Below are 13,872 nucleotides of genomic sequence, written 5' to 3'. Positions count from 1 at the left end.
GCCTAAAGCGGATAATATCATGCTACGGTGGAGTCGAGCCCGGAATGTGATGGGGGCCCCAGGTCGGAATGTGACAATTGTAACTTATACATTACATTTTGCAAATATACAAATAATTATTAAACATGAAAAATTCTTAGAGGAAGGAAAAATTACATGTATAAGGACATTTTTTTTTAATAATTATTTCATTTTTTGTTTTAATATTATATAATGATATAGAACAAAAGTATGTGAGAAAATTGAAGAAGGGCGAAGGATAAATAAATGTTAATAGAATGACACGCGAAATGAAATTTTAAAAGCCTAAACCCTTTCTCATATATTTTTCATCTACATTAAGCAGTGACTACAAAAATTAAATACTAAAAACGACTATACCCGAATTAAACCTAGCAATAATAAGCCCCGTGGGCTCATATGTGCAATTGATGAGTAGGATCAAACTCGTGCACAAGCCCACCACCCAAGAGCCCAACGAGTCAACTTAAAATCTGTTAACAATCTTCAAACAAATTATCAAAACTTATACACTAATAGGGTGAATTATTTTAATGTGACGGTTTGGCCGAGTGGTCTAAGGCGCCAGATTTAGGCTCTGGTCCGAAAGGGCGTGGGTTCAAATCCCACAGCCGTCAAATTAGTCTTTTTAAACCATGGACTTAGTCTTACTACTTTATTTTTTGTTACCACTTAAACTAATTCCAAGAACTTATTAAACAAGCACTTTTTTTTTGGTAATGATTAAACAATCACTATTAACTAAAGAAAACAAGGAGGCAGATTGTTTGCCCTCATGTTTGGGTGCCCTTCTCATCCTCTCATATTTTGTGCAGTTACGGTTAAATCACGTTAACATTTTATAATTTCAATTAAATGGGCTAAAGTGATATTTTATTAGTGATCCTGCTAGAGTCGTTGCTTCTCACATGAATTAGAATTTTATACTTTTGTGGAATACTAATTTTCGCATACCATTTTTTCATCCCATACATTTTTGTTTATTTTTAGAATTAAAAAAAATTAAAGAAATCAAGAAACATAAATAAAAAGACGTGGGAAAAGAAATAGAAGAGATTGGGCCCAACCTAAATGGGCCAGATTGAACAAAGTGGGCCCAAAATCGAAAGAGTAAATAAGCCCCTGTAAAAACCCACCGAATCCAATAGGAGCTGAGATCCAAACAGAGAACAAAAGGAGGGAGGGAGGGAGGGAGAGAGAGAGAGAGAGAGAGAGATGGCGGGTGCGTTTTGGGGGACGCGAGTGCTGGAGATAGTGAAGAAGCACGACTCCGGCGGTCTCGTTTGGAAGAGAATAAAGCTGACCACCACCCGTAAAGCCAACGCCAAGAAGCGTCTCCTCCGCGTTTGGCAGGTTCTCTTCTCCCCCCTTTACTGTTTCATATCATTTCTGATTTCCCACTCTCTGATTAGGGTTTTACTGAATTCTCGAAATTTCGTAGTTATTACTTGCTCGAAATCGGATTATTCCACGTTAAATGTGATTTGGTGCGTACATAGGAGCCAGGCAGTAGTGCATTGCTTCACTTGAAAGTCGAACTGTGCGTAAGCCTCAGCATATGCTGAAGGGATGTTGAGTCTTTTGGCAAATGAAAACTGAGAAATTCCCATTTGGGTTTGCTCAATCATTGTTTTAAGAGATAAATAACATGACGAATGATTAGTTTTGGTAACTTTGGTATCGGAAAATGGCGAAACAGCATTGTGTTGGATTGATTAGAAAAGGGTATCCTTCCGTCTTATTCATGTGATCGTAATTTGTGGTCAATTAACCAGGTCTATTAGTTGAAATGTCCTAGGAAGGAAACTACACGATGTATTTACAAAAGCTTGTTTCTTTCGTTGTCCTTGGGCTTAAACATGGTCCCAAATCCGAAATAAATACCAGACTGATTGTTTTTCATTTGAATTCTATTTTTTTCAATCATCGTTTGGACCCTAATCATCAATGATTGAATCAGTCTAATTATATTGTGGTGTGCTTGGAGGGAATTTCAAGTACCAAGGACTTATGCTACGTTAGTAACAAATGCACTACAAAACATTTGATAGAGGGAATCGAAATGACTAGATGCAGGATTTATGTGCGACTACTTGAAAGCACCACTGTTATATTGATATTGCAATGTACTAGTGGAGTGTATGTTATACTTGCACACTCAAAACCGTGTGTTGGGATTTATGTTTATTTTTTGTCAAAGTGTTTTGTGTCACAAAATTTGGTGATCTTCTGTTAAACTGATATTGAACTCCTGGAATGCCACTTTCCTTGCAGAATGAAGCTGTCCTGAGGGCATGTGCAGAAACACCTTCACAGTCATTGGGTGCTGCCACTGATGGATTTTCTGAGAAAGATAACACAAGTAGCCAATAATGAGTAAGAATGACTTGGATGCATAAGTTCAGGATAGCAAGGCTATAAATGTCAACTGTTTGTTATAAACTTCAACCGAATGCTATCCTGAACTTCCATTTTGATCTTTCTATTTCTTGAGTTGAGCGTTTAAGTCCTGGACCAAAAACGATTATATCTTGTGTAACGTGGATTACTCTGATGGCCAATAAGACTATTAAGAATTGCTTGCTGTCGATGTGTATCTTGAATATGAGGCTTATTGGTTTTATGGTAGTACCTGTATTGCCCTGTAGGATTGTGTTTGTGAGCACATCATTCAGTAGTCAATGCCAAAACCGAGCAGGCCGTAAGAGATTGGCTGTTGGATTTCAGGACATCTCAAGTTATGTTACTTTTAAAACTCATCAGATGACTATTCTTTATGGTGGAAATATCTCTAGGCCTATTGTAATATTTACGTCTAAATATTGTTTGAAGAATTAGGAGTTTTATAGTCAAAAGGGATCGTTTAATGAAATTCCATCAGCAAGTTATCTTTGCTCATGAAAAGTCTCATCTTGGTTTGAAGGGCTGTTGGAATTAGATTATCTTTTTAATAGGGAATCTTTGCACTCCCAAACATAGGATAATACTGACTTTTGTTAGAATCTTGTGTGGTCCATGTGTAGTTTATAAGATTACTGATCTATCTTCTTATCAAATGTGAACACCAAAACCGCCGAAAGATGAGTTGAAAACTTCCTTCTCCTTCCCAACCCCTTCTAGAGGATCTGATACCGACTTTGACGCCGGAAAACTTTAATAAATTAGTCAATTTTTCATTGCCTGCATATGTCGCTATTAACTCGTAGAGTATGAAGAGAGATGCTTGAGGCCATGGTGTTACACGCAACCGTATATGATTTATGCAAAGATTTTATGCTCCTCCACGGAAAATCTTGTTAGTGTTCAACCTCATATCTACGTCCTTGTCTTATATTTATATAAGATTTATGCATCAGGGAAATTTAATACTTTTGACAAGTTATTGCATCTGTGGATGTTGAAATCTCTCACTTTGTACTGCAAAAAAGATGGAAAATTAATCACCTTTTAGCACAGGGAAAAAGCAAAGGTAGGAAATTAGTAAGCCATCATGGAGGTTGTTGCCGTTCCTTATTGCTTGTCAATGAGCTCATCACCTCTAAGGTGCAGTTTGGGATTGAGGTGATTAAAAAAAAAAGAAAACTAATGAAAATGAATTGAAAACTTTGAGTTTTAATGATAAGGATAAAATAAAGGGTAAAGTGAATAGTACCAGGATTGACTTTTTAGTGTAAAAATGTGGTTTTTTTGTTAAAGTGAACAATACCATGTACTTTTCGTTAAAGTTCCCTTAAAAAAAAGCTGGTATGAAAAAAAGCTTTTGTGTTTGGTAAACATTCAGTTTTAGCTTTTTTTTCATAGTTTTGGGTAAAAAAAGCCAAAAACAAGAAGCTGCAAAACCCAGCTTAGAAAAAATGGTTTTTTTTCACATCTGTTTTACATAAAAGTTTACCAAACACTATAATATTGCTTTTTTTTCAAAAGCATTTTTACAAAAAAGTTTACCAAACACTCTACAACTTTATTTCACAGCCTCTTATTCTCACAGCACAGCAGAAGCAGTTTTTTTTCAAAGCACAACAATATCAAACTAGCCTTAAATCCTTCAATGCTTTAGGAAAGAGAAATAATTTTTGCCCGTCCTGGTTTTTTTGCACATCCATGTTTATTTCTTCTTCTAATATGAGCGCAGGGGAGGGGTGTGGAGAAATTACTTCCCGTTGGAAAATCTTTTGGGGAGAAAAACTTTAGTAGGGGTGTTTTTTTCCGCATGCATTTTTCAGAAGGCCTAAAATGTATGATCGACCCCCATTTAATTGAATTAGGCAACATAATTTTACATCTTGTGCAACAGTTGGTATTAGCTTTCTAAACCTGTTGGAGGGGTGAGCTGTGGGAAATAGCTGCCGTGTGGGGAGGTGTTTCCTTATGCCATAGGGCACCTACCCACTTCTTAAATGCATTAAATATAGCAAAAAAAAAAAAAAAATCCAACCCACCCTCATGAGATTCTCAAGCATTGGATTCCTTTTTAGCTCAGGGTTGGAATTTTCGGAACTAAATACTGAAACCGAACCAAAATTTATCGAAAAAATTAACGAACTTCGACTCACATGAATGTTAGGATACTATACATTGTGAAGGTTTAATTACACATGATTTTCTTAGTTTACTCGGTTTTTCACTTATGCCTCTATAATATATGATACAGGTATAGTTTATCTCGTCGCATGTGACAAGAATACCATGAGCTTTACCCTTCCCGCCATCCTAATTATGCAAGTTAAGTTGAGGTTTACGATAATAAGATTTAACTGTACATAATCATCTTGCTCACTTGGCATGGAGTTCTTGAGAACCTCCATTTAAATTTCACAAACGGCATTAATTTAATGTGGGAGATTAATATTTGATTAGTGTTTGATTTGACCATGTCATTAGAAGTGGTATAAAAATTGGAGATGTCTTTGTTGCATAGATCCTAAGCAACCCCCCTAAATAAAACTTTAATTTTCTCCATAAACATGAAAAGTAATATAAAAGTGGTTGGTTCTGGAACCGGTCAACATACACAAACGTTAAATACATTCCCCGCCTGCTTGGTAATGTTTTTCAAAATGTTAGAATTGCCTTTCTTCATCCCCTCAATTCATGTATGTCTTTCAAACGTGAGATCAACTTTTATAACACGGTATATCGTTACTGTAGTATTTTGTGTCATTGCATGATGCAATACTACTTATATAAATTGTTTTCAACTAAACGTATTATTTACGACGAGGCGTATTATTCACAAAATATTATAGTGCTGATGAACACGTTCCATGACGAGCTGATCAGTTTGTGGCTGTAGTGTGTAGTCTACCATGACGGCCTGCCCCCGTGATTGACAATTTGAGAACCCAAGTCAGCATTTCACAATCCAATCCTTTCCCCCTCTCTCTCTTTCTCTTACATACACACAACAATTTTATTTTATTTTAATTTATTTTATTTTTTTGTGTGATGAAAACGAAAGAAATATATAGAAAAAAGTAACGTGAAGAACTCCAAAAGCAAAATAGGTGATTCAAAACCAGTGTCACGATAAACTTTGGTCGGCATATATTTATTTCTTTATTTTCCTAAAATTGGCAAATTACTCTCTTAATTATGCTTTAATCAGAGTGTTAATCAAAGGTTTAATCTCATTATTTATGCCGTCCTTAGTCCACCTGGTGTCCACTTGGCACTCTCTCATGGGTTCGTGGCCCATCCTCTTCAAACCTATCCAACCTATTGTAATTTGTATCATCATCATCCATGCCTCAATGTTTGTATAGGACAACAACCTACCTTGTAGGTTTCGTTCCTTCATTTTTTTACATTTTTTGTCTCTTAATCTTACAATTAATCATGTTTATAAATTGACCTTTCAGCTTCAATGAAAGAAGATAGATTCATAGAGTTAAAGCTCATTTTAGCTCCCTCTTTGCACTTCCGAATAAAAAATTAGATGCGTGAGGGGTTTATACTTCTAGATGATTACTAAGTTAGCGGTTTTTAGTAACTTAGGTCAGATGTTGCATCTACACTCCATTTTTTTTTTCTTAGTACAACATCACAATAACAAAGAATATTAAACGTGACGATAAATAAGATAATGTCGAAGAAAATAATTAATGATCGTAGAATTATATGTAATTATCATTAACTATGAATAGTTATGTGCACTTTCATTTATAATATTTTATGGTCAGTAATATTTTACGAGTATTGCTATACTTATCACCTATTTGTACAATCATTTATACCATATGTCTAATAGAGGTAGGCCCCTAACGCTTGTGGGTCTCATTTCTATTAAAGAGATGATACAAATAGATGGTAAGAGTAACATGTATGATATTTTATTGATGATGGAGTCAATTACATCAGGCTCGTAGCCCTTGCATGCACGACACGTGTGCAGAACATGCAGTCAATATAATTTTGTAATTAAAAGATAAATAATTAGGAGCTAATCAATGATAAAACTATCAAAACTAATGCAGGTCAATGTTGCAGAGTGGTTGGAGGATTGCATTGGTGGGACAAAGCTTTCCTCTAATCTGGGTTAATTTGTTGTCTAGTAAAAACTCATATCAGAGTTATAACACTGTCTGGATTAAGAAAAAGAGGTATCGTTTACGTAAACTCGCAGGAATAAAGGTGCAAGAAATCATATGCTTTTAGAAAATTTAAGGTGATGGGTTGATGGATCAGTTTTCAAAACTTGGGACCCTCCCAGACCCTCCCTACTGGCCAAATCCTATTTTTTCTTTTCAATTTGCAGCTGGTCCCTGCCAAGCAAATATTCCACTGTATTTATATTCCCCTTCTCTACTTTCACCAACTGGTCCTTTAGATTCAATATTTAGTTAACCCTGTTTCCCTACATCACCAAACTCACTTTCGTATGTGAGAAACTTCAATAAGACTGTTTGATTATAGAAATTTTGGTAGGGTTGTTTTACTATGACATCTCTCGTAATATGCGAGATTAGCCTCTCCATAAATGGGGGTAAGGCTAGCCGACATTCACCTCTCCCAGACCCTGCGTAAAGCGGGAGCCTTGTGCACTGGGTACGACTTTTTTTTTTTAGCAGAGTATGGTGGAACCACTGAAATAGAGAGGCAGTTTTGTGAGAGTGATCGGAAAGAGACAGTATATGACTGCTCTATACAAGTTTTTCTCTCTTGGGACTTCGGTTTCTTGTAAGACACTAAAAATAGTACAAAATGGCAATAAATATTTGCGGAAAAACTAGGTCAGAATGTCTGTTTTATGGGAATAAGATTCCGGGATTTAATCTTGCATGATGCAGATTGGAGTGCATTTGAAGATTTGTGAGGGGGAGAGAGAGAGAGAGAGAGCCGATTTGGGATGAATTCTTGGAGATTCGATCCATTTGAAAACAATGTTTCGGAATTGGGTTCCTTTTGAGTGTGAGTTTTTAACTTTCCACAAAGGGAGAAATGGAACCTCGTGCGAAGGGGACGATCTTTGCAAAGACAACAATTATTCCCTTGGAAAATCTCACGTTACATTTTTTTACACTTTCACTTTGCTTTTTACTCCTCTTTGGGTCACTTCTCAATACTTATTCCCTTGAAAATACCATGCCTTTCTATAAAGAAATTCTGCTGCATGATATGGAGAAGAACATGTTCAGATTATGAGCATTTTTTTTACGATGTCTCGGAGCATCTCATGTTGCGAAGCGTTCTAGAATTTTTAGATTATAAATTGTAAAAGAAAATTCATATTCAAATGTGGTTACTCCAAATCGTTCTAACAACCAGAATAAATAGAGAAAATAGAGAGTGGTAAATATGCGAGCATGTCGCTGTTAGAGCTAAAATAAGGTCCAAACAAATGGAAATAAAATGTAAAGACATCAGATATTAGAAAATTTGGGATTTGGTTACATAAGGGCACACCATCCATTGCTCTCGAAATTACCGACTACAAGTTACCGCCGATTTTCTTCCTAAACTTGGATTTTTCTCAGATGATTATTCTGATAAAGCAACCAGAAGAGCCCAATTACTGGAACATAAGCGAACTAATTTAAGGGGATTATAAATTAATTAACTAAAACCGCTACTGTTTTCTTCTAATTAAACCTAAACTATTGCAACTACTGCTTTCTCCGTGATCATTGTCTACTTGCTCACTAGAAACCACATCTGTGATTCCACTCGACCCTGAGGAGGAAGAACAAGGCGCGAGGCTCAAATTTTCCCTGTCTTTCGTCATGAAATCGTAGAAAACAGGCCTCAAATTCTTCGGTTTTCGAACATTGAAGGAGGGCTGTTGAACTTGCTCCTCCTCATTTTTGCCTCCCCTTTTCTTCAAAAATATGCGGCAGAGAACCCAATTGTCCATTGGCACCACAGGGCTCTGCAACAGCAAAATAACAAAAATAAAAATGTGTTCTTTGTGGTTTGTAGAGCATAATTGAAGAAATAATCACATGGGTTACTTCACAATTGTGACAATTGTGAATTTAAGTTGGGGACTCTGAAGATAATCAGATACCGCCTTAGTCTCGTCATAAATAATGTGACGGAGATTAAAATATGTTACTTTTAAGCCGGGGCCTCTGAGAAATTAAACTACTAATCCTATTGAAACGAGACTAAGTAGAACAAGAAGCTCACTTGGGTTGAATTCTTTTCCGGTGGGGCAATGGAGGCCGGATTTTCGGGCAAAACAAGGCGGTATTCGTGCATAATCCAATCGGTCCTGGTGCCATGGGGAGGCTTTCCTCTATAAAACACCAGAGTTTTCTTCATCCCCACGACTTGGCCGCCCCTGCAAGTCACAATCTGCTTGTCCAATCCCGTCGCCTTCCAGTAACCGGAGCAGGTCGCTCTGTTCGATCTGTTCCCATTGGGGTACTTGGCCTCCCTAGTGCTGAAAAAGTACCTCTCTTGCTCACAATCACCTAAACCAAAACAAAACAAACCAATTGAGTCTTTCAATTCTCCATCTAATTTCTTCATAGTGGCGATTTCGCGCTCCATTTCAAGCCATCTGCGCTCCAAACTGAATACTTTACAATTTATGCACTCACAGAACGAGTGCAGAACCGGAAAATTGGGAGATTCGAGACCATTTCCGTCTAAAATACGATTTGGGTTTTGATTGGTAGGTATTTGGCATTGTAGCTTGGTCAAACCAAATCAAAATAGAAAGAAAAAAAAACAATCACTTCAATTGAAGAAGTGAATTGTACGGAAATGTGAAAAACCAACCTGGCAAATCCCAAGGGTCGGCCTTGCAGACATCGACCTCCGGGATGATGGAGGCAGGCAAGGGGCAGGAGTAAGCCTTGCGCCGCAAGTACTGCAGAACAAGCTCCTCGTCAGTCGGGTGGAATCGAAAACCGGGAGGCAATCTCAGCACACCATTCTTCACAAAACTAATCCTCTCCATGTCCGAGAAAATCCCAATGGACTGAAAAGCTAGTCTTTTAGTCCAATCCGAACTGAGAAATCTAATCCTAAGCAAACACAGTCGTGACAAGGTCTTATAGTCCGTTGGGGATTGGATAATACAAACAAAGTAGGAGATTAGACAAGAACAAGAGGGAACAAGAACAAGAAGGAAAGAAGAGTCCCAATGGAAATAAAAGCGTGGAGAGGTGGATGGGGGGGGGGGTTTCAAGGAGAGAGTGTGGCTTCTTTTATAGTAATGGGTGTTAGAGACAATGCGAGGAGAGAGAGACAGGGTGGATAGAGAGAGAAGAGGACGACCCATTTGTTGGCGTATACAAGACTCAATCTCCTTTTCCTTTGACACAATTTTTACAAGGGGTGTGATATCCACACACCCCTGTTTACTTCTCTCACACTCTTTTAATTTTCGGCTGTCGGATCGAATGAATTAAAGAAGATCAAATGATAGAAATTAACAAGATGTATGAGATAAGTAAAAAGGGGTGTGTGGATAGCACACCCCTTTTTACAAAACGTCGAGGGCTCTGCGAAAAGGTTAAAGTTTTTGACAATTAAACGAAACCCAAAATCGTTAAGAGAGAGAGAGAGAGAGAGAGAGAGATCTTTCTTGTGGTGTTCGACCTTTGTGTGTGGAAATAACCGAAGCTGTTAAAGCCCTATTGGGTCTCTTCCCTCCCTCCCGAATCTCAAATTTTAATTGGATTATGCTTTTGCTTTATATTTTACCTAAATTGCCATTTTAAACCTTGCCCTCCAAGTTGGAAACTTGCATATGTTTTGGACGGTGGGGAGATGCATTGTGGTCTTCTCATAAAACAATCACATTGTGTATGTTAACCACTTATTCCCTCCTTACTTGCAATAGGTTATTTTAGAATCACGAAAAACAAAAAATTGTTTTCACATTGTCAATTTGTGATTGATTTACAAGTGTTTTATGCAGATGACATTGTTGTTGTACTCCAAAACATTCACATATGGATATGTAGGAAATCTTAAATGCAAGTCAATGGTTGATAGATTTAAGACACCGCGACATTAGCAATGCCATTTTAAGTAGGTTTCTTTATAGCATTTAGGAATCGAACAATGTTTGGCTTCTTACTTGCAATGAGATGCATGAAGGTTAATATCTACTTCCTGACATTGCACCATCCACCCTATTGCTGAACAAAAGATGGCCGAGCTATTCCATTGGCTTCCTCTAGAAACAGGTGAACTCACTTTATGGCTACCCAAGAATTATGTTTTCATTCATTTATTTCCCACATCCGAAAGTTGAAATGAAGCATAAAAGCAACATATATCATCTCCAAATCATAATCTAATAAGTTCAAACATTTTTTTCTTCTTATATGCTAATGTAGCATACACACCGTCATGTGCGAAGTTTAAAATAAATATCAGCATATGATTGATTTAGAATAACATCAAGGTAACCCCCTAGGAGGGAATACTCGAAGGGTATTATGGTCCTTCTACCGGAGTTTGATGAGCAAAGCTAGTACGAAAGGCGTAAGGTAGTAGCTGCAGCGAAGGGTTTACGGCCTCGTAAGGATGAAGTCACGTTACGTCATGCTGACAGGTGTACTTGACTAAAAGGATTTAAAGTCAATGGGGGTGAAATTACGGTTGTAGCCTCCGTCATGGTGCTATTTGCGAGGGAAACAAAAAGTGTTGGGTGCTCTCAGAGGAGCCGCTGGGCAAGTGAAAAAAGTACGGACCACGGAATATATTTGAAAGAACCAAAAGTGCCTGAACTTGTTGAGAAATGAGAATATTGGACTTTTATTTGTAGTTTTATTCAAGGTAGTTTTGTTACTAACGTGTTACACAATTAAAGATATTTTGTTTTTATAAATTATAATTAGGCATTTCAAATGTTTAGTATGTATGATGGCAATGGAGACCTTAAAATTAGGTGATTTGACACCTCAAGAGTCAAGATTCCTAATTAATATGTCTTGCTTAACGTTAAATATTACCAACTTCATGTCAAAACACTATTTAACTAAATTCACACGCTGGTGTCTCATTGACAAAAAAATCTTAAATTTGTAATAATCATTTTTAACAACAACAATTACAACTCGTCTTTGCTCAATGGATGCAAAATACCCATGCTTAAGCATCCAATGTAACGGTCCCTGGCCGAGTCATTCTTCACTCCTGTTACAAGGTAGACCTCTCTTTGCATACCAACCCTCCTGTGAGTTCCACTTCTAGGGATAAGCTGAGAACTCAAGGCATTCATTTTGAACAACAAAGGACAATTAATCAAGTTAGACAATGGGTTTTTCAACAAGAATTTTTTTTTTTTAACCCGGCTCAAGAATATAATAGGACGTCTTCCCATTGTTTCATAGAGATTTGTGATAAAGAGACTCTCTCAAAAGTGAGGCGCTCCATGGATTATCGGCCACCTAATGTTTCTGGCATAATTCTCGTGCCAACATTATAACATATTGTGTCCAAAATGTGGGATAATCCATATACAGTTCCACTTTAAGATAATCTCCTTAACATTACTCTTTATTTTTTTAGGTTAACCAATACTTTAATGAGCACTCAGAAGTGTTTCAAACAATCTCTTTTGTTACATTTTTTTTAGGTGATACGGTAGCATTTCACTAATAAGGGAACTCTCTCAAGAGTGAGACTTTATATAGATTTTATGTGACCTCATGATTTTCGCACAATGTTTTATAAAGTTGATACGGACATTGACGTTTCTACTTTTGGGAGAGTCCACTTAGCATTTCTTAATTTTGCATTACTAATATCAAAGCTAGTAATCTTTTGAATTTTGATATCTTAACTAAAATAGATGGATTAAAATAATGTTCCAAATATTTGATTGGTGATATAAATATGGGCATAATATATTCAGCTAACTAAGGGCTTGTTTGGTATCCTATTTGAAATTTTTTATAATTTCTCAAAACATTTTTTAAGAATTTTTCTTGAAAACAATTTTCTTTAAGACTCAAAAACTTGTTTGGTATGCGATTTAAAAATTTTAAATTTTACAACTTAAACTAGACAAAAAGATCCTTAAAAAGGGGGTCGAGAAAGAAAGAGGAGAGAGGAGGAAAGAAAGTAAGAGATGATTGGAGAAAAGAGAAAGAAGTGAGAAGATCGGAGGAGATAGAGATGAAGATGAATGAGAGAAAGAACTGAGAGAATGAAGAGAGCGGATTGGAGGAGAGACGAAAAAGGTAAAAGAAAAAAGAGGAGGGGGAGAGAGAAAGCAGAAAAGAGAGATAGATTTGGAGTGAGAGGGGAGGAGGGAGAGAAAGAAATGAGTGAGTTTAAGTTTAAAAACTCAAAAATCTCACTTTTTGTGTTTTTAGATAATAGACTATTTTTTAATTAGTCTTGAGTTCAGTTTGAAAATAGTCATACCAAACAAGTTTTTAAGGCCTAAAACTTGAAAATTATTTTTGAGTTTAAAAAGTTAGATTCAAGTAAAGTAACAAACAGACTCTAAGTTACTTGCAAAAATAGATCAAACCACGAATAATTGACTTATAAAAAAAAATCATATTATGCATGGAATCTTTGGAAATTGATTTTTCATATTATTCCCCTTTTCAAAAATTGAGTGATAGATATATTTGTTATATGGGATTGTACATTGTAGGGTGCACGCATAGGGAATTAGGGATGCGTGTAAAGCTAACTTGAATATTTCGTATAACACATGAAAAAAGATGCTCCTTGCGGTTGGAGGGATGGATAATGCTTATTGGGCCCATGTTGCCCCACTACCTTTGGAATTTATTTTAGTTTAGGATAAAAAGGAAAGTTAAGGGTTGAACTTTGGAAGGGTATTATGGTAATTGAGATGATGATATGGCTCGTGGCTTGTGGCTCGTGGCTCGTTGGGGTGGGTGAGAGTTCAGGGACCTACTTGCCACCAAAACGACGGCCAACCACGTCGGATTTAGGGTAACTGACAAAAATGCCACCTTCAATCAAAAACCCATTTCAAGATTTCCTCAATCTTCTTGTCTCACTATTTTCGATCAGATGAAGATTTGATAGAAATCATCTAAACAATCTCTTTTCTGGAAAAGACACTCTTCTCTTTCTACCCATAGATTTTTTTTTTGGTAATCTGGAGCGAACATCTCAAAAAGCACTATATTTTTAAGAAGTACAAACTGAACGGTTCCTAACAACTCTTAAAATATCATCAGATAAAAGATCACCAATCCAAACAAGAAGTTCTTCGAGACAAAAACCCAAATCAAAGTCGCAGCTCCAATCGACTAGGTGGTTTCTACCCATAGATTTACTCTATAACCCTTTAGTTAGAGGTTGTAGTTGAACTTGACAGTGGCAGAATTGTAGTAAACAGGACTCTCCAGAGGTAGTTTTGGAATAATCAAAACTGGAGTGTACCGGAGCCTCAAAGATTGA

General features: G+C 36.7%; 1 protein-coding gene, 1 long non-coding RNA gene and 1 other non-coding gene across 3 annotated transcripts; 2 read left to right on the top strand and 1 right to left on the bottom strand.

Annotated features, from left to right (window-relative positions):
* Positions 1–558: 558 nt before the first annotated feature.
* TRNAL-UAG (transfer RNA leucine (anticodon UAG)) lies at positions 559–638 on the top strand. The gene has a single exon. It is a non-coding gene; the product is annotated as a tRNA-Leu (tRNA).
* Positions 639–1,166: 528 nt separating this feature from the next.
* Positions 1,167–2,605, top strand: LOC139190506 (uncharacterized). Its single transcript, XR_011574770.1, has 2 exons — positions 1,167–1,374; positions 2,296–2,605. It is a non-coding gene; the product is annotated as an uncharacterized lncRNA (long non-coding RNA).
* Positions 2,606–7,859: 5,254 nt separating this feature from the next.
* Positions 7,860–9,734, bottom strand: LOC103452188 (NAC domain-containing protein 83-like). Its single transcript, XM_008391702.4, has 3 exons — positions 9,244–9,734; positions 8,647–8,933; positions 7,860–8,386 (listed from the first exon to the last, which is right to left on the bottom strand). Exons 1-3 carry the CDS (start codon positions 9,422–9,424, stop codon positions 8,087–8,089), a joined length of 768 nt encoding a protein of 255 aa, XP_008389924.1. The 5' UTR covers positions 9,425–9,734; the 3' UTR covers positions 7,860–8,086.
* Between the last annotated feature and the right edge of the window lie 4,138 nt (positions 9,735–13,872).

Source organism: Malus domestica, chromosome 13, assembly GCF_042453785.1.
Source record: "Malus domestica chromosome 13, GDT2T_hap1".
NCBI classification, from domain to species: Eukaryota; Viridiplantae; Streptophyta; class Magnoliopsida; order Rosales; family Rosaceae; genus Malus; species Malus domestica.
This window is presented reverse-complemented; position numbering and strand designations above follow the sequence as displayed.